Here is a 21,497-nt window from a genome sequence, read left to right as displayed (position 1 = left end):
AGCATTCTCTCTTTTTCTCACTGTGTCTCTTCCGCAAAAAGCTTCTTCTCTTCTCTCTTCCCCGACAAGCTTCTTCTCCGCGAGCTTCTCCGACAGCCCTTGGACCCATTTGCTTTCGAGGTAGGTGGCCTTCTTCTTAGCTTTGGTTTTGTAATGCACTACATTAGGGTAGGTTAGTGTAACGTTAGGTTAGTGGAACCTTAGGGTAGAAGACGGAACCTTAGGGTAGAAGACGAAACCTAGGGTAGAAGACGAGAGGGGAGAAGACGAGAGGACGCCGGAAAAAATGGCGGAAATCGCTGACGGAGGAGTCTTCCGGAAGACCCCTTAGGGGTTCTTCCGGAAGTTCCGGAAGAACGTTTTCCGGAAAGTTTCCGGAAGAAGTGTTCTTTCGGAAGTAACCAAACGTCTTCCGGAAGAACACTTCTTCCGGAAGACTTCCGGAAAACGTCTTCCGGGAACTTTCCGGAAGAAGTGGTTCATCCGGAAGAATTCCGGAAGACTCGCACTTCCGGAAGAAGTTTCAAACTTCCGGAAGACCTTTCCGGAAGAACCACTTCTTCCGGAAGTGGTTTTTTTGTTTTTTTTTTGTGTTTTTTTTTTAAAATTTTTTTTAAACAGAAATTGTTTTGTTTTTTTTAAATGAATTATTTTATTTATTTTGGTTATTTTGTTTTTTAGATTTTATGAAAAATGAAGTTTGGGTTTTTGATGTCATATTTTTTTTATAATTTAAATTGTGTATTTTTACTAAATATTAATTTGTAAATTAATTTTTTTTTATAAAAGTAGTTGTGTTTGTTTTTGTTTATTGTTTTTTTTTAAATTAGTGTTTTTTCTTTAAAAATGAAGTTGTCTATTTTTATAATTAAAGTTGTGTGTTTTGGAAGTTTTATAAAAATACTAATTTTTTATAATTAATTAGTTTATTTTATTATAAATGAAGTATTTTATTTACTAAAAAAATTGTGGATGTTTACTAAATAATTTTTTTTTTTACATTAGTTGTTTAATTTTTTTTAAAAATTAAGTTGTGGATGTTTAGTAATGAATTATTTTTATATTAGTTGTGTTTTTTTTTTTTATAAATGAAGTTGTTTAATTTTTTTTTTTAAAAATTAAGTTGTGCATGTTTATTAATAATTTTATTTTACATTAGTTGTTTTTTTTTATATAAATGAAGTTGTTTATTTTTTTTTTAAAAAAATTAAGTTGTGCATGTTTATTAATAATTTTATTTTACATTAGTTGTTTTTTTTATATAAATGAAGTTGTTTAATTTTTTTTTTTTAAAATTAGGTCGTGTATGTGTGAAAATGATTTGATTTAAGTTAGTCTTATTTGTTTATAAATAAAGTTGATTTTTTATAAAGAAAATTGTGTATATTTTGACCGGAAAAAAAACGTGTTCGACATGATTTACAGATCATGGCCAGAACACGAGGTTTAGGTCGTGCCATAGGTAGATTTGTAGGCAGAGATAGAGCTGCTGGCGAGGATGCTGGCGATGTTCCCGAGAGGCGTAGGCCTACTGCCTCAGCCCGTAGGCTACGCGTTCATCAGATGACTACGGAGGGACGTGATATGGCTGAGGACGTCGCTGACATGACTGATGATGTCCCTGAGCAGCCTACGGAGGCACCTGAGATGCGTGCGGACGCACAGGGTGCTGATAGTGGTGAGGGGTCAGATGGTGATGATGCTGCAGAGGGATTCCCTGGTGGTCCACGTGACCCGTCAGTGCTCACATCATTTGCCGAGCATGTTGCACATGCCGTGTGGAGTGGACAGGTATTTTAATTTGTTAATTATTTGTCATTGTTTATTTATTTGTTTATGATTAATTTTTTTTTAATAATTGTATAATTTGTACTTCAAATCAGGAACGTCCTGATTTGAAGTTAGTGTCACATGGGAGGAAGCTGACACTGATTGGGAGGCCAGTGCCTGAGATTGAAGGCCTGGTGGCTGCCACAGGATTAAGTCCACTGATAGATTGTTCAGTTATTACTGGCGATCCTGGACTTATATCCGCATTTGTGGAGAGGTGGCACAGTGAGACTAGCACCTTCCACCTTCCAGTAGGAGAGCTGACGATCACATTGGATGATGTGTCGTCCATTCTACATTTGCCCATCACTGGCGCCTTGCACAGTTTCCACGTTCTTTCTACGGAGGAGGCCAGATTCTTGCTCACGGAGTTGCTGGAAGTGTCTGCGGAGGAGGCCAGAGCCGAGACAGCGCTCACACGTGGAGCATATGTACGATTAGGATGGGTTCGTGACATTTATGAGACCAGATGTCAGGCCCGGCGGTGGATTGTCGCAGCTCGCGCTTATTTGCTGCACCTTGTCGGTTGCACTCTTTTTGCTAATAAGAGTGCAACATACGTGCATGTGGTCCATCTTGACGCTTTCCGGGACCTCGCTCATAGTGGTGGTTACGCTTGGGGGGTTGCCGCGCTGGTTCATATGTACGACCAGTTAGATGAGGCTTGTAGGACCACCACCAGACAGCTTGCGGGGTACTTGACGCTATTTCAGGTAAATTTTGTGTTTATTAATATGTTAGGTTCGATTATGATTTAAACATGTTTTTATGTTATGTTAACCTCAATTATTGTGTAGTGCTGGATCTATGAGCACTTCCCTAGTGTGCATCAGTGCGTGACTGACGACACATACCAGGAGACGTCCCCACGTGCTTCCCGGTGGTTGACGTCGAAGGCGCACATGAAGGGCATCACAGGAGCACCCTACAGGGCACGTTGTGATGGTTTGACCGTCACAGATGTGTCCTGGTTGCCGTACACGGAGCATCGGGGTGTTAGGGCGTTTCAGGAGATTTCATCGTTCCAGGGTCAGCTCAGATGGGGTCCTATGATCGTCGCAGTTCGACCGGAGAGGGTGGTACGCCAGTTCGGTTACATCCAGAGCATCCCTCCGCCGCCTGTTAGTGCACGATTGTCACAGGATCAGATAGATGACAGGTGGATGGAGTTTGCGGATCACTTACTACCTGCGGGTCAGCCTTGTTTAGTGCCTGGGCAGGTATCTGCGGATTACATTGAGTGGTTTTTCCGCATATCTCACCCTTTCATGACACCGACCCAGGCAGCTGACCAGCAGAGGGATGCACCAGCTGCAGACCCTGAGGACTACATACAGCCGCCCAGCCCCCAGGTTCCAGTGGCATTTGACCCCCCTCCATATGTGGTAAGATTATTTGCGCGTTTAATGTTTTATGAGTTGTTGTTTATTTTGAATTTCATAATAAATGTTTTTACTGACTTTGACAGGATGATTACGAGGGATATGAGGCGATTGCACAGAGGTTGGAGCGTGTGCTCAACCTTAGGATAGTCACTGCAGGCACAGAGTTATATGACATTATGCAGGACTGCCTGACGATCGCGAGAGGGGGACCCAGTGCTGATGGGACGGTCAGGGCTCGTCAGAGACGCCGCACGGACCATTGATCATTGTATTTATTTTGTTGTGTTGTAGTTGACATGAATATTTGTAATTATTACAGTTTTTGTTTAATATAGTTGACGTGTTTTGCACAGTTTATTATTTTATAATATAGTTTGTTATTCCGATTGTTTGTGGTCCTTAAGCGAAGTTTACGGTTGTTTTAAATTTATTTTTAAAAAAAGGGAACCTAGAATCATGAGTTTTGTTTGTAAGAATTACATAAAAAATAAAAGTTTTTAAAATGATTAATAATTCATAAGTGAACCCTTTTTCCATGTTCAAGTACCCATGTTTGTAAGAATTACATAAATGAACCCTTTTTCCATGTTTGTAAGAATTACATAAAAAACATAAGTTTTTAGAATCATGAGTTTTGTTTGTAAGAATTACATAAATGAATCTTTTTTCCATGTTCAAGTACCCATGTTTGGGATTTTTTTGCGTGGGTGTGCCTGTGCCCTGAGACAATGGAGGGCGGCCATTTCTCATGTTTGGACGTCAAAGAATCCAAAAAAAATAGTCCCGTTCCCCAGTTCCGTCAACTAACACGTCAAAACAAAGCCTCAAAATCCAAAAAAATAGGAAATGAACCCTTTTTCCATGTTCAAGTACCCATGTTTGGGATTTTTTTGCGTGGGTGTGCCTGTGCCCTGAGACAATGGAGGACGGCCATTTCTCATGTTTGGACGTCAAAGAATCCAAACAAAATAGTCCCGTTCCCCAGTTCCGTCAACTAACACGTCAAAACAAAGCCTCAAAATCCAAAAAAATAGGAAATGAACCCTTTTTCCATGTTCAAGTAAATAATTACTGTAATAACCGAATTCATGATTGGCCTAAAGCAAGCAGAGCTAGCATGCACAGTTCCATTATAGGCTACATAACAGCATATTAGACCTAATCATCTTGCTTGTTTACAATGTGATAAACGGATTAATTAAAGGATCCTAAAAAAGATCAAATCTTCCAAATGCACAGAAGCTCCACGATCACAATCTTCAAAACCTATTCATTAAAGAAGCAAGAGAGTTCATTAAAGTTCAAACTTGGAATATTCTTATTCCCCTTGTATTCTTGTAACTCTCGCAAGCATACTCATCGTCACCATTAAAACGCATTCACGCATAGAAGGCGGCGCGCACATTCTCCAAGCAATTAATAGCCACCTTAAGTTACATACACTACTACATAAGTGCTATTTTACGACACGGTATCAGAGACGGTTGTATAAAACCGTTTTTGAAACGTCTATTCAAATACGATTTTTATAAAACCTGCACAACAAATTAGTAGACTCGGGAAACACAGTTTTCACTGCATTCATCAGTGCTAGGTCTCTGTCAGTGACAATAACAAGAGGGAGGCGATCGTGTCTTAAAAATAGGCCTCGAAATCGTTCCAAAGCCCATACAATATTATTAACACGCTCAGCCTCCAGATATGCAAACCCAGCAGAGAATGTCATCGCCGTTGGTGTCACTCCAACAAAGTCAAGTAGTGGGAGTCTGTACCTGTTTGTTTTGTAGGTACTGTCTATAAAAAATACTAGATGACATGCATTGCATAACTTTACTGCATCTGGGTGACACCAAAACAGATCACGCACCACAACTTCATCCTTCAATCTATGCCAATGAATGTATTGATCACGTTCGAGAAGCTTCATCAGATGCTGCATTTCGGTATCAGCTCCTCTTATTGAAGAACGATATGCACTTCTTGCATTGTAAATTTGCTTTATCGTGGTGTAACTGTCGGCATTGTGTTCCTTCAACGTTAGCAAGATGTTTTTCGGTTTCACCATCGACTTTGTCATATCAGCAATAATTTTCTTTTCTTCCTTAGTCAATCGCCCGGCGTATGGATGTCCAACTAAGGACTTCGCCAATTCATGATTATGAATCCCACAGATCAACTTCACCATCCAACCTTCCCCTCCACGCACTGGTTTCCCACGAAGCCTGAAGGGACAACCACATTTCCTACTCCCGGTGTCTTTTCTAACGAATTCTTTATTTCTACACTTGTACGTACCACTCCTTTCACACCCAATTAACACAAATGAACTTCTTCCTCTGCTACCGGTCTCTGTGTCAGATCTCATAATCACTGCAACAAATCCATTTTCATGGGCAACTGTTCGAGCCCATTGCAAAACATCATCTCGAGTAGCGAATACCTACAACGCAACCCTAACACATTAATTTTCGTACAAACCATCAATTCAACCAATGACTCAAATTATCTATGATTACCTGAGATGTATTAAAAGCATTTGAACAATCGACATGTCGTTCATTCACTCCACATTCTTCTTGATTATCATAATCATAATCCATATGAACTTCTTGTGACATCGCAAAGTCATACCTCCATTGATCTTCGTCCATCTTAAGGACATATGCATCATACACAAGTACATTCAAATTATCATATAACCACATCCAAAAATTTACTACACCTTAAATAACAAACATATTAATAGGACATATGCATCATACACGACTATATTAAAATTATCACTATATTCTAAATTTATAACTACATTATTTACTTAAACTAAACTTATCACTATAATAAACAACTAATAAAACATTTTTGTACCATTATACATTTAAGTTACCTAAATCATTTAATATTATACCATTATACCTAATTAAATCAATAATCCACAACATATATAAACCAGAAATAAAAAAAAATTATAAAACAGAAATATATATACCATTATAAAACAAAAAAAATTATAATCCACAATATATATCATTATACCTAATTAAACCAATAATTCATTATTAACTAACAGAAATATATATAAAACAGAAATTAAAAAAATTATAAAACAGAAATTAATAAATTAGTAATAATTTAACATTCCGGAAGAAGGTCTTCCGGAAGTTACGAAGGCCAATTCCGGAAGAAGTGCTTCCGGAAACTATTTCGGAAGACCTTCTTCCGGAATTGGGCTTCTTAACTTCCGGAAGAAGGTCTTCCGGAAGTTACGAAGGCCAATTCCGGAAGAAGTGCTTCCGGAAGTAGTTTCCGGAAGAACTTCTTCCGGAATTGGCCTTCTTAACTTCCGGAAGACCTTCATCCGGAAGTGGTCATTCCGGACCTTCCTCCTTCTGTGCCTAAAATTTCTTCCGGATACATTTTTTACTGTTTTTCTTCTCTAAAAGCTAACCGGAAAACGAAATAAACGCGTACCTCCGACAAAATAGGAACAACAGCCACTAATAAAACTTCAAATACGGAACACGGGACCACCAAATCTTCAAATACTTCACTTCACGGGACCACGAACAGACTGCTGAAGGGACCACCACCGAAACAACAGCAAACGGAAGAAGAAACAAAGCAAACGGAAGAAGAAACAAAGCAAACGGAAGAAGAAAGAAAGAAAGCGCAGTAAAACACAGCCTGAAGAAGAAAGAAAGAAAGCGCAGTAAAACACAGCCTGAAGACGTTAATTTAAAGAAATTTACACAAGGGCAAAATCGTCATTACATACGCATTTAAAAAAAAAACTAACTTCCGGAAGAAGCTTCTTCCGGAAGACACTGGAATTCTTCCGGAAGAAGCTTCTTCCGGAAACATTCCGGATGATGTTCTTCCGGAAATTGTCCGTGAGTTTTTCCGGAAGACACAAATTATTCTTCCGGAAGAAGGTTCTTCCGGAAACTTTCCGGAAAAATTATTTCCGGATACTTTCCGGAAGAACCTTCTTCCGGAAGAATAATTGCTGAAGGGCAGTTTCGCCACTTCACTGTTTGCTGGGTGCCCCAGCAATAATGCTGGGTGCACGTAGCAACTCCCCCGAGAGTATGTTCATGTTGGGTTCTTAACCCACCCTCCTGCAAAACCACAGGACTTTTCACATAGGCTATTGCTATTTATAGCTTTTATTTGATAAATACACCTTCCTTTCCTTTTTTTTTTAATCTAAAATATCCTTTTACTAAAAATAATATTTTTCTAGTATAAAGGATTCCATGTTAGAGTATTTTACAATCAACAACTAGACAAGAGAGTACACAACCTTCCAGCCTTAAGCTCTACAAAGTGAAAAAGGCTAAGTATTATTCGATCTCAACAACCATATTACTTGCTGAAGCAAAAGGGTGCACACCCTATCACGCTTGGCATTGAGCTATCATCCTCTACTTTTATGTAGGAAGCTTAACAATCTCGTTGAAATCACATCTCACAAGATTTGTCTTGTAGACGTATTAAGAGGCGTAAGATCCTTGACAAATACATATATTTTTCTCACATCCTTCTAGGCTTATACGCTTTTTGTCTCTTACTCTAGCTCAACTTTGGCTTAAGAAATTCTATGGGTGAATATGATGTCACGCTCGAGACGGCTTCCTTCTTCTCCAACTCCCTTTTCCTCACAATAACCTCCTTAGCCTCAATGTAACATGTTGCCCTCAAACATATCTTCCCCATTAACTCTAGTCAGTGATGCACCAATGATTCACCAAATTGGTTGACGCATAACCCCTTGACGAATGTAGCCATAGATAATCTTTAATCCATTTGGCATACATGAATTGTAAATTATGTAAATCTGGCTAAGTAATCCTTTAAGACTTTCCCCCCTACTAGCGAACGTCAATGAGTTTTGACATTGTCAATGGTTTCTCCTTATTTTTCACAAAATAGACGACAAACAATATCAAAAACTCATCAATTGAGGTGATAGAAAGATAGACAAGACCATTTAAAGTCATTCCAACCAAAGTGTCATCAAACACCAAACATTTAAGGGCATGCTTCCACCACTAATTAACATTTGCACCCAAAAGGTGGCTAAGTGTCAGTAAAGATCTATCATCTCGTGAAAAGGTTCCATCTACGGTACCAAAAAATAGGGAGGGATTGAATATGCCTAGATCACCCATGAAAACAATTGAAAGTCACACAATGGTTTAGTTGGAGCTTCGCCCTCCAAATGCCTTGGATTCTTGATATGAGCCATTGAGCCCTCAATGCCTCTTAGAACTAGTGTGATCTTCGTTTTCACAACTTATGATTTTGAGTGTTTCCTAGGCTTTCTCTTTTCTCCGCCTAACATTATGGTTGTGAACATGTGATTTGTTGTAGGGTTTGAGAATAAATAGCTTGGTTCTCTAAAGTAGTCTCATTTCGTGTGTGTCACTACAAAGCTACAAGGGTGTGGAAAATAGTTTCACCATAGTTGCATGGTGGGTGCTATAATGTTTTGGTATAATTTTCCTTAGGGCCTGAGGTCACATATTAAAAAGCATAGGGTTTGTGCTTTAGAAGTGAACTCCCAAAGGTTATATGTGCATAAAATATAAAAAATTATAAGCTGGAAGTTAATATTTTAAAAATCTTTACTTGAACTAAAGTCTTAAAAAATACTAGAAATTACTGGAAAAAAGTTTGATTAGCAAACAATTTAAACTAAATTAAACAAGTTAGTATTTAATTAGTGAAGAATGTTAACAATTGACTGAAATAATATGTCAAATATAACTTTTAAATGCTCACATAAAATTAAATCTTGATTATCCATGCATAGTATGATTCAAATTTACTTTTATTACTCTTGTTTAGAAATGACTCGATGTAATACTTTAGCATGTATCTTATTAATAATCCAACCATTCAATTATAATTATTAATTTCCAATAATACTATATACTCAAATAGTTCTTTTTGTATATATTTAAAAAATATGCATAATATTCTTTTTTTGACTATTACATAATATTCTTCTTAATACATATCAATAATGTATTAAATAGTAACTTCAACAAATTGATATTTTTTTTGGAAGGTTCAACAAATTGATGTAAAATCTATATATAAACTATACCATAATAATCTCCAATCTAATTATAAATTTCAAAATAAATTTATCGGATAAAAATTATTAAATATGATAAAAAAAAAACTTCATTAACTTATCCCATTATAACCACCAAAAGAACCTACATCCTTACACCGATATAAATCAATGCCTTCTTTTCAATGAAATTATGCATACCAAACTTTGACTTTACATGGAAATTAGTTTCCATTTAGCAAGGCATACGCGAAATACGAATATCAAGAAAGCATGTGATGCTAGAATGAGCTGGCAGAAAAGGTTGTCATAGTGACAATTCAATGGAAACGGTTTAATTCCAAAATTCGAATTGATTTTAGGCACGTTTATAAACCCAATTAAGATCAAAGAACTATCCAGAAAAATGAAACTCACACTAGGTCCATCTCATGATCCCATCAATGACACACCCCATATTGTCTACATGTATTAATTTGGGAGACAAAAAATAACTTGCAATTGCATCACGTGAAACTAACTAGTAATCCGTATTTGAGCATTTATTGCATGCCGAAACTTTCTCGGCTTTGGTTAGTTTTCTTGGCTGATTATCACTTTTTGATCAAACAAGTTAGGCAATGACGAGTGTTGGTTTTGCGAGTGAAAACTTTGGTAATTGAGGCTTAGTGAGTGGGCAATGGTGTACCTACTATATTATTGTGACTGGAAACTAATCCTCTTGTGTGAACTAGCCAATGCTTTTTGAAAATGAGAGGGGTAGTCTTTGTCACTGCTAACAACACATGAATTGTGCTTTGGTAACTTTTGACGCATCAAACTAAATACAATACACACACATAAAGAAGGGACTAAATGGTATACTAGTTTAGGGACAAATGTTTGTCACCGTACCTGTAATGTAGGTCATACAACTTTTACCTCTTGTTTGATGAAAAACGTGTTACTCGTCGTAGTATGAGAGGATTATAGACTATAGAGTAAACTCTAATTTTCGTTCTTGAAAGATATTGGTGCCATAATTTAGTCCCTTAAAAGAGTTTTAAAGACAATAATATCACAATAAAAATTATTTTTATTTGATATGTTGTCATTTATCACATACGGATGAAAATCAAGTTATTCGAGACTAATTCCTATAGAATTACTCTACTCAATAATTATTTTTATATATTAAATTTAAATGATTCAACTAATGAATATTTTGATGTTATCTCAATTTTCAATGATCATATGCACACCAAATTTTAGATAAATCAAACATATGTAGTTAAGTAATTTTATATACAACATTTACAATTATATTTTAGAAAAGCACATCAATTATCAAATGTTAATTTAAATTTATTTAATAAAGTACCAAATGAATTTTAAACTTTATAAAAATTTATATACTTGATTTATTCAATAAGATTTTTTTAATTCAATAGTTAGATAATTTAAATTAAATATATACAAAAACTTATGGAATAAAATAACTCAATCAAAAGTTATTACTTTTTGACTAACTTGATCTCCATCCCTTCTCTTTGTATTTGTATCCATGCTAATTAATTTCTATATATTGATGTATTTTAACATATTTTTCATTTTTCTTTTGAAGAAACTATGTTTCTTCAAGCATACCTCAATTCTGTAACCAATTTTCTCACAAAATGTGAAATTTTTTCGTATCACAACAAAGACCTCCTTCTTGTTTTTCAGAAAATCATCAACTGCTTCAAGATTGGAGGTCCCGGTAATGTATTGTGGGATAGTCGATGGTTTCTTGCCAAAGGTCAGCTCGTATGGCAATATTCCTGACCCCGAATGTATCGAGGTATTATAAGACCATTCCACCCAGTTCAAGAATTTCTCCCAGGAAGAAGGTTTCTTATGAATGAAGACTCGAAGATATTGCTTAATGACACGATTGAGCACCTCTGTTTGTCTATCTGTCTGCGGATGGTACGCAAAGCTCATTTTAAAGGTAGTTCCACTGAGCCGAAACAACTCTTGCCAGAAACGACTAATGAACAGGGGATCTTGGTCCGAGTCTAAGCTACGGGGCTTTCCGTGAATCTTGCCCATGATATCCATGAATAGGATGGCGACAGAATGAGAGGTATGGGGGTTGGTAGCATGCCCAGGTGAATTCCTTTCGAAAACCGATCTACTACTACCAAGATTGCGGTATAACCACAAAAAGGTGACAAGCCTACAATGAAATCAAGGGAGAGGTCCTCCCATGGCCGAAATGGAACCGGTAAATGACATAGTAACCCTGCCATCTTCTTAGTCTCGTACTTCGTATGTTGACAATCCAAACACTTAGCCATAAAACTTTTTACATCCTTGCGCATTCCTGGCCAGGTGAAATTCTCACTAAGGCGAGCCAGAGTCTTAGTTGTACCCATGTGGCCCCCTATGGGGGATGAGTGATACTCTGTGAGCAAGGTAGGAATAAACGAAGACTCCGTGAGTAACCAAATGCGACCACCTTTCAGGATTAAGTCCTGGGCGATACTGTACTCTGGGTATTATTCAGGTTGGTTCATAATCTCCTGTTGCAACTGGAGAAAATTCGTATTCTGCAAGAGTTGGTGTTTCAATTCGTTGAGGAAAGTCAAGCAGGCAACCGAGAGAAGTAACAGTTTATTGGAAATGAATTCAAGGACCCTGGATAAGGCATCTGCGGTGCCATTCAATTTGCCTGAGCAGTATTGAATATAGTAGTCATACCCTATAAGCCTAGCCAGATAGGTTTGTTGTTCCAACGTTTGGATCACTTGTGTCATTATTTCTTTCAGACTACGATGGTTTGTAAGAATGGTAAAGTGGTGACCCAGAAGATATTGTTGCCATTTCTTGATTGCAGCAGTAATGGCAAAGAGTTCTCGCACATAAGTGGAAGCTTGAAGGAGTTCGGGGGTAAATGGCTTACTAAAGAAGGTAATCAGATGACCCTTTTGAGATAACACGGTGCCCATGCCGACACCGAATGCATCAGTCTCTAATGTAAAATGGTAGATGAAATCCGATAAATGTAGGACATGAGCAGTGGTCAACGCCTTCTTTAATTCATTGAAAGCAAGTTTTGTCACGGGGGTCCATTCGAATGCATCTGGATTGATCAATTTTGTTAATGGGGTTGCAATGGAAGCATAGCCGTGAATAAACTGACAATAAAACCCGGCGAGGTCGAGGAAACTATGTAAAGTCCTTGCTGACTGTGGTTTTAGCCACTATTGAATAGTGAGAATCTTAGCAGGAACGGGTTCCACCCCCTGAGCTAAGACCATGTGGCCCAAGTACTCGATTTTTTTCTGAGCGAATGAACATTTGCACAGTTTTAGGAAAAATTGTCCATCTAAAAGAATTTGGAAAGCTTTCTCCAGGTAAGTTACGTGATCCTTGAATGTCTTGCTAAATATTAGTATATCATCGAAAAAATGATAATGAAATGGCGGAGATATAGCCGGAAAATGGCATTCATTGTTTCTTGAAAAGAAGATGAAGCATTGCACAACCCGAATGGCATGACTCTGAATTAAAAGTGACCATTGTGAGTGCGGAAAGCGGTTTTGGAGACATATTCTTTGTGCATCAATAGTTGATGGTACCCTTGGAGAAGGTCCAATTTAAAGAAACACGTTGCGCTGCCAAGTTCATCTAAAAGCTCATGAATGGTCGGAATCAAAAAACAATCCTTGATCGTGATGGCACTTAGTGTGCGATAATCGACACAAATCCACCAAGAGCCATTATGTTTTCGAACCAAGATTACCGATGACGAGAAGAAACTGGTGCTAGGACGAATAAGTCCCTTTTGTAACATTGAATTGACTTGTGCCTCAATTTCCTGTTTCTGAAAATGAGGATAGCGATATGGCCTTACATTCACTGGCTCAACGTTTGGGATAAGGTGAGCATGATGATTGGTGGGCCTCGATGGAGGTAAGGAAAATGGAAATTGGAAAAGGGAAGCAAACTGGGTAATGAGATTTTGGATGGGTGATGGTAGGTGGTTAGTAGTGGTTTATGGTGGACGAAGGTCTGTTGGGGTAATGTGAATATGGAAATATGCACTGGCTCCATATTTTCGAAACAACCAGCGAAGTTGAGGTGGGGTGATGAGATGGAGAGAAGAGTCTGTGTCTCCTTGATAAAGTATTGTAGTCCATCAACACTGGGCCAAGTGATTTAAACCATTATACACCAAGAACAAGGTTTGCACCACTCAATGGCAAAACATGAAGATCAACAATGAAGGTGATGTCTTGGACTTGTATCGGAGTGGCTTCACAAAGCAAATGGCAGTCAAGTTGATGCCCATTTCCTACCATCACACGAAGAGGAGCAGTGGGGCGTGGTGACAGACCCAATTGATGCATTAGGTGTTCTTGGATGAAGTTATGGGTACTCCCCCCATCCACTAAGATCACCACTGGTTGCAAGGCAATGTGACCCATGAGGCGTAAAGTTTTAGAAGCTAGGTGGCTCGAAAGTGTGTGTAAGCTAATTTGGGCATGAAGCGGGTCTCCGGTATCAGGCGGGTCGGGTGAGGGCTCCAACGAAGGAGGGTCGTCTTCAAAAGGCTTCTCATCATCCACAATGAGTAAGAAGGCCTTGGAGGCGCACTTGTGGCCGCGATGAAATTTTTCATCGCAATTGAAATAAAGGCCATGTTCACATCTCAAGGTCAGCTCCTCAGGCGAAAGACACTTAATGGGCAAGGAAGCACACAGTTTCACTGGTGGTGGAAACAATGACACAATAGAAAGAGTGGTCAAGGGAGAAGGAGACATGAGCATTGGAGAGGAAGGAAATGGAAGTGGTCTGCTACAGAAGGAACGACGACCATCCACCATTTTCTCTTCTTGCAAACACACCAAGCCCACCGCCTGAACCAGGGTCAGGGGTTGTAGAGCTTATACCTCGCGGCAGATATCGGGTTGTAAGCCCAAGATGAAGCAACTCAGAAGAAATTGCGACAGAAAACCGGTGATCCTGTTCGCCAAATCCTCGAACTCAGTCAGGTATGACTGAACATCATTACGCTGCATTAACTTGAATAAAGCCCTAGTAGGGTCTTCATACTGAGAGGAGGCAAACCTGGTCTGAAGTGCTTGAAGGAACATGGGCCACGAAGTGAGTTGACCATTACGGCTCATCCACTAAAACCATGTCAAAGCCCTACCTTCCATGTAGAAAGAGGCTATAGTAAGGTGCTCATGGTCCGGGGTTGAATGATATTCAAAGAATTGATTAATCTTGAATATCCACCCCAAAGGTTCAGTACCATCAAACCTCGGTACTTCAAGCTTCATTTGGTGCGTAGAAGAGGAAGAGACAAAGGTTAGAATAGTAATGGATGATGAAGGTGAATGGTGAGGGGAATCTGGGGTATGGGGTTTGTGTATGAGCTCATCGAGCTTAAGGGTCATGGAATGCAAGGTTTCACTGAGGGATAATTGGTGGGTGGTGAGTTTAGTGATGGCATCCTCCAAGCAGTTGGAGTTCACTTTTGAGCGAGTGGATTTCACCATGGAGGCAGCTCAACGAGAGCACCAAAATGTTAAAACACAGAGGATTGAAGTTGGACTTTGAGGGCTAGTAACCTCCACAACCAAAATAAGGAAAATACTAAATAGTTTTCATTACATTGCCTTATTACATAAGTTCTATATTTAGCAAATTACAAATAACAAATTTTGGAATTTTGCAGAACATGATAATAACAAAATAGTGAAAATGGATTCGGCAATTGGAATTGGCATGCAAGTAGGGGACAAGATTGTCAAGTCAGCGTCAAGGCCGTTAGAGGTAGTCTTTGAGGTACCCAAGTTTAATACTCTTTCTGTTGGGCCTCTCCTTTAGTGCTCCCTTTTGTTCTTTCTTCGTAACAGTAAAGATTTCTTGTTGTAATTCTAACACTTTGCCTAAATCTCCTCGTAATAACCTTCTCTTGAGAATACCCCAAACTTGCATGCGCAGCATTATCTATGTAGACGATGCCATGTGCAAATCAATGGTAGAACTGAGTTGAGAATCCAAGAATGCACAAGATTATTGCATTATTCCCATACCTTAAAAGCAGGGTCAAATTAAAATTGTTAATAGGTTGGGGCAAGCTCCCATCAATATATAAATTCGATGTTTATTCTTTGAGATTAATACTCTTCAGATCGCTTTAGCCCAGGAGTGGTAATTTTTTCAAGAAATGATTGAATTTACCACTGCAAGTGATGGGGTTTATCCAAGAGATATAATAAGGGTTATGTGTAATCCATATCTCGCACTATCAAACTTGAGGAAAAACTGGTTGGTTTAGAATTATATGAAAAACCTCTTCTAGCCATGATTGAATAAGAAGTACCATATGCATCTAGGAAGATAGAGCAAATGAGAAAGAAAAGTAAAGACTATAGTATAATAGAAATATAAATATATACACATGGATTTCTTTAAACCGTCAAACAGAATAAACTATTTAAGCTAATTGTAACAAACTAATTACTAGATAGAGATATTAGACTTAACTTACTCCTTTATTACTATTAAAGAGATTGACTTTTTTCTAATAAATATTCTTCCATATATACGTAAAAATGAGAAGTGAACTTCTAATCACAATTTTTAAAAATATAATTATCTACCAAGTATCCTACATTATACTAATGCATGTTTGGTTTCACGTGGCATGCACGCTTTTTCTCCGTGAGTTACAGTAAAAACTCCAAATTTTGTACTTCAAAGTTAATTCTCCAAATTAACGTGATTTTATTATCAGCGGAGGATACGAACACTCTATATGCTGGTTACATTAAAATATATCACAGTATATATATATTGATTTTAGAGCGCAGTGAAGCAAGCACGATATATTTATGTGAGTAAAGAAGGCAACGTGTCAAAGGGTTCACATGTTTGAGATTTACGACAAAGCCAATTAAAAATAGCACATATACTATTCGGGATCCGAAGATTAGGAAAAGCGTACAGTCATCGTTGTCAAGTTAAAGGTCAAAGAGTTCATATGGTATTGTAATTGTGCATTTGACTACTCTAAAGTCTAAACTTAGGGGTCTAGTAGACTCTAAAGAAGTAGTAGCTATAGTAATTAACGTTGAGATTTAAATAACAGTTTTGCTAATCTTTATTTTTTTAGTAATAATTAATGAATATATTTTTATAAAAATATGTTAAAAATATAGTCATTATCTTTTGTAGTTAAATATTTTACTTCTAAATTTTTAGCCATAATCTTCAAAATAATAATTTATAAAATTATTTTTGGAAATTCATACTTTAGCATATATTTATACATATTTATTATAATTTTAAGAGTTAAATATTTGATTTTTCAATTGCTATTGATATACTGCAACTATAGTACTATACACTCTCAAATTATAATTAATTCTTTTTTTTTATTAATACTTGGTTTTCTTCTTTTTCATCTTCCTAAAATAATAAAAAATTATAATAATCATGAAAATTTATGTCATCTTGCTAGGTCTCATATAAAATTTAAATAATATATACAATAACTAGTGTATCATTTAAGTCTGATGTCAGATCTAATATATCTTAAACATTCTAACTCGTTTGACAACCATAAATTTTATCTCGTTAGTATCACATTTGGAAAGATCATTATACATGATTAAAAATATGTACCACTACTTTAACCAATTCATGATGAGAAAATCACTTTAAGAAGTTTGAAAATAAATTTGAACACAAACACAAGTTATAAAATCCAAAGATTGACCTAAAAGAGATAAATTAAACAATTATTTTTTAAGTGCTTTGAATAGATAATCTCAAACCCTAACATAGGAATTTTATATCAAAATATTTTCTAATCATATATGTCTTTCGAGATGAAACCTATTTCACTACGTAGATATGTAATTAAATATAACAGTAAAATACTTTTACACCGAGTACATGCATTATTACTACTACTAGATATTATTACATATTTAAGGTGATGACACTTGATGATCCTAATGAATGTAGGAAAGTTAGTAGTAGTAATTGTGTAGTTGGGATTTGGCGAAGTCGGTTTAGGGTGGAAAAGGATAAGAATGACGGTGTGCGCAGTGCGCCTTTCCCTCACACACACTCCCTCCTAATTGCAATTTAATAAATCCACCTCACTCCTTCATCCATTGAATGATTCTATCTTCCAATGGATCCTCCTCTCATCACTGACTCCACATTCTCCCCCGCTTACTCTCTCGCCGAGATTTGGCCCGGAATGCCCCATTTCCCCCCTCCCTTCCCCCACCCCTCCTCCGCCGATCACTCCACCCTCACCGACCTCACCGCCACCCCCCGCAAGAGAAAGGACTGCTCCTCCTCCTCCTCCTCCTCCGCCGCCGCCGCCGCCGCCGACGAGGACGACTGCTCCAAGGTCCTCTCCTCCACCACCACCGCCACTGCCAACCTCTCCAATGTAATCAAATTCATTTCATTTAATCAAAATCAAATTAGTGCTCAACTTACTATTATTTTAATATTACTATTCCAAGAGTTCTAAGTCAATTGGTTGAACAAAGTGCGCTGTAATCCCTGCTAGTGTCTTCCATTCCTACGGATGTATATATTTTTTTTTAATATTGCTATTGTTTTAGACTTTTATTAGGTGAGGGTATTGGTTGGTACTGTCTTGTGCTCATGCTTTGGATTCGTTGATTGCATACGTCAATTACAGTCTTTTTTTTATTAGAGTCTAATTCGTCAAGTGAAGTCCAATACTTTGAGTTTTTTTTTTCTTTTTTTTGCAATTCCCGAATGTTTGGAATTTCTTCAATTATACCTGACTTATGTTGTCTTCCCACCAAACAGTCACAATTCCAACTTGTATTATCAACTGTTTGAGTCTGTGGTGTTCGGCAATTATATACACTGTAGGGTTTACTTTCAATGTGTTTGGTTTTTTTAGTGAATTTCATTTGTTTTAATTTGTCTCCGTTTGATTTAAAGGAAAGAAAACTAGAGAGATTGAAAAAATTTGAAATTTGAATTGAAGACAAAATTGGAAGGAAAGGAAAGTTTGAATTTTTATTTTTAAAAGTTAATTTTTCCTTTTTTTTCGCTTGTCATCACTTTGACCGAATAAAAGGAAATTGTATTATTATCCTTTTTTTTTCGTTTGTATTTTTGTTTCTTAGTGTGAAGCTGAGTACTGATGGCATGTGTGGAAATTTGAACAGAATGATTCTGGTAGCAATAAACAGATGAAGTTAGGAGGGTCCAGTGTTGAAAACGATGGTTTCAAAGCTGAGGCAGAAGCGAGTTCTGCGGGTGGTAACAAGTCAAGTGAGCAAAGCAATAAACCTTGTGAGGCACCTAAGCAAGACTATATTCATGTGAGAGCAAGAAGGGGCCAAGCAACCGATAGCCACAGTCTGGCAGAGAGAGTAACTCGCTTCTCCTCTCTCTTTATTTCTTGTCTCTTGCAAGTTTTGCTTGCTGTTGGGCATTTTTTTTTTACCCAGAAGCAAATGAAAAGTATTGGAACTTTTAGACTTTCTCTTTTTGGTTCTTTTTATTTACTATTTTATTCACTGGCATGTCACTTAATCGCGCCTGTTTTGGCAGGCAAGAAGAGAAAAGATCAGTGAGAGGATGAAAATTCTTCAGGATTTGGTGCCAGGGTGTAACAAGGTAAACAATAATATTCAGTTGGACCATCACAAGGTTATTGCTTCTGTTTTTCCTTTATCATTGTTTTTATTTTTTAATGTTCAGGTAATTGGTAAAGCACTTGTTCTAGATGAGATAATCAATTACATCCAGTCACTGCAGCGTCAGGTTGAGGTGGATATCTTCATCTTTCTATCTCCGTTTAGTATTTTTAACTGATGTTTTTTTTTTAACCCACTATATCTAATTCTGTATGCCAAACAAATTGAGTTTTGTAGTTCCTTTCAATGAAGCTTGAAGCAGTTAATTCAAGAATGAACATGAACCCTACTATTGATGGGTTTCCTTCAAAAGATGTAAGCCTATCAATTTTGATGTTGATCATATTGACTTTTAATATTCAATTCATTTCCACTTAATATTATGTGAAATTGTATTCTGTCAGCTATGGAGTACTGCAGAAGAAAGTTACCCTAGTGCTTTGTCTGGACAATTGCTAACTAAGATGATTTATTTTATAGTAAATTATTCTTCTTGACTACTTTAATTTGAAAAATGTCAAACTAATAGGACAAAATGATTTGTTAGTATATGGATCCATTTGTGACATCATTCTCACTGATCGGTTGAGAAAGCTAAATAGAAGTCAAGTTAGTATGGGACAAGAGAGGAAGTGAAGAAAAGAAAGGAATCGAGAGAGAAAGGCAGAATCAGTGTTGAACAGGAAAAAAAAAAGATCAGAATGGGAAAGCAGAAGAATGATGTCTGTTGCATTCTCAAATTCAAGTCTTGGTATCCAGAACTTGGTGCACAACAATCCATAAATTGGCAAAACCGGCTTTGATTATCAAGTAATCCAAATGGCCCGAGTATCATCATATCTTCCTCAAAATATCTGAAGGCTTATCAGTAGAATGAAAGGATTGAATTAGCATATAATTTCTCTGATCTTGTCTCCAATTTAACATCCATTTTAGATGGAGCAAACATTCTGTAGGTCATCCTTCATGTAGAGGAGAAAATGTTGAAGCTTTCAACTACATCATTTAGAAGTGTTCAAGATTTTTAGAGGCTCCAAACTGGTGTGGATAAATTTTTTCCTTTGGGTAGAGGTGCATTTGGAATGTGCAAAAGAGCATTGGGACTAGAAAATATGATGTATGGCAAGATCTATCTCAAAGTACAACAGGCTAACCCATCTGAAATTCACTTCGGCAAATCCTAAATTAGCTCTATTACAAATTTGATTTGAACATCTTTGGAGGGAATATGTCCATAAATTCCATCAGATTTAGAGTTCAATCCTACTTGTCATTGTGATCACTGATCATATGAATCATAATTGTAGTTATCAGTGTTGCAGGCATGATCATGAGTTGGGAACTAGAGATGTTTGACTACCATAGTTTTGGTGGAATGGCTGGTAGCTTGATTTCAACTTCTTGTTCTCATTGTGGCTGTTATGTCTTGAAACTTTACCGTAATGTTAGTTATGTCTGGCACTTTAATATCGATAGGTCATGAGATGATGAATTCAAAATAGGTGATCATTCAAATTAATGTTCATAACATTGAAAATGCTTCCAGCATCCTGAAGCTTCAAGCAGTAAAATTAACACCATATTTTGTGGAGGTCCAAAAGCTTGGAAAATGGTACCTAGACTGCTGAAAGGTGTGGTCACTTAAATCCACCAAATGGATGTGGGGAGTGTGCCCTTGAGATTGCCTAGGATGGGTGTTGGTTGATGTGAAAGATAGCATGAGGATACTATTACCATATTAACCAAATTACACACAATAGTCCAAACACAATCCTCCATCGAAAATGACTTGGTAGTTGGTAGCGAACAAGACTGTTCTAGGCAGGGCGGGCCGCCCACCTTTGAATGGTTGGTCCTATGGACCATGAATGGATTCGCCTCTGGCCTCATGTAAATTGTAACCTATTACTATTGCCCACGATGGGTTCCAAGTACTACCCTAATGAACCTTGCAGTTTACACCCTAACCAAAAACATTTTTCCTAATGAATGTATGGTTTTGATCAGTTCATTAATTGTTTCAGGTTGGTACTCAGCCATTTGACATTGCTGGAATGGTATTTGGATCACAAGCAGCAAGGGGGTATGCTCAGGGATCATCACCTCCTGGATGGCTGCATATGCAGATAGGAGGTGGTTTCGAGAGAACAACATAATTCAGAGAAGCCTCATTGGGAATGACAGATGAATCGATAGGATTGATTTTCTATTAAAAAAACAAAAAAATAGTGGGTTGATTACAGTGTGCTTTTTTAACAACCTAGTCAACTGTTGTCGAATGTTGTAGGTTTGCGTTTCCCATTGTTATAGTATGAAATTATTTATAGAAAGTGCATCTTAATCGCATGTGCTTCATTGTATTAGCAATTAGCAAGTAGAAAACAATCTTAGTGTGGTTTTCGTTTTTAATCCTGTTGTGATAGGACTCCTGCATCCTGATTTGATTTGTATAACTATATATATTGCAGCTATGCAATTGTGTATTCTGAGTGATGACAGTTTGAAAATTATTGAGTTTGACAA

At 37.2% G+C, this 21,497-nt stretch overlaps 1 protein-coding gene, 1 long non-coding RNA gene and 1 pseudogene across 2 annotated transcripts; all 3 read left to right on the top strand.

Annotated features, from left to right (window-relative positions):
* LOC114414199 lies at window positions 1–1,579 on the top strand. Its single transcript, XR_003667154.1, has 2 exons — window positions 1–120; window positions 1,426–1,579. It is a non-coding gene; the product is annotated as an uncharacterized LOC114414199 (long non-coding RNA).
* A 661-nt stretch (window positions 1,580–2,240) lies between these two features.
* Window positions 2,241–2,693, top strand: LOC114417497 (annotated as a pseudogene).
* A 14,602-nt stretch (window positions 2,694–17,295) lies between these two features.
* Window positions 17,296–21,497, top strand: LOC114416498 (transcription factor BHLH089-like). The gene is made up of 6 exons (XM_028381381.1): window positions 17,296–17,740; window positions 18,501–18,707; window positions 18,889–18,954; window positions 19,039–19,107; window positions 19,212–19,289; window positions 20,999–21,497. Exons 1-6 carry the CDS (start codon window positions 17,474–17,476, stop codon window positions 21,128–21,130), a joined length of 819 nt encoding a protein of 272 aa, XP_028237182.1. The 5' UTR covers window positions 17,296–17,473; the 3' UTR covers window positions 21,131–21,497.

The sequence above is a fragment of the Glycine soja genome, chromosome 6 (genome assembly GCF_004193775.1).
Source record: "Glycine soja cultivar W05 chromosome 6, ASM419377v2, whole genome shotgun sequence".
NCBI lineage: Eukaryota > Viridiplantae > Streptophyta > Magnoliopsida > Fabales > Fabaceae > Glycine > Glycine soja.
The sequence above is the reverse complement of the archived record's forward strand: the minus strand, read 5'-3'. Positions and strand labels throughout refer to the sequence as shown.

Coding starts and splice junctions, on each gene's coding strand:
- LOC114416498 (XM_028381381.1), top strand. CDS start 17,474: ATGGATCCTCCTCTCATCACTGACTCCACATTCTCCCCCGCTTACTCT. Junction 19,108..19,211: donor CACTGCAGCGTCAGGTTGAG/GTGGATATCTTC, acceptor TGAGTTTTGTAG/TTCCTTTCAATGAAGCTTGA. Junction 19,290..20,998: donor ATGGGTTTCCTTCAAAAGAT/GTAAGCCTATCA, acceptor TAATTGTTTCAG/GTTGGTACTCAGCCATTTGA.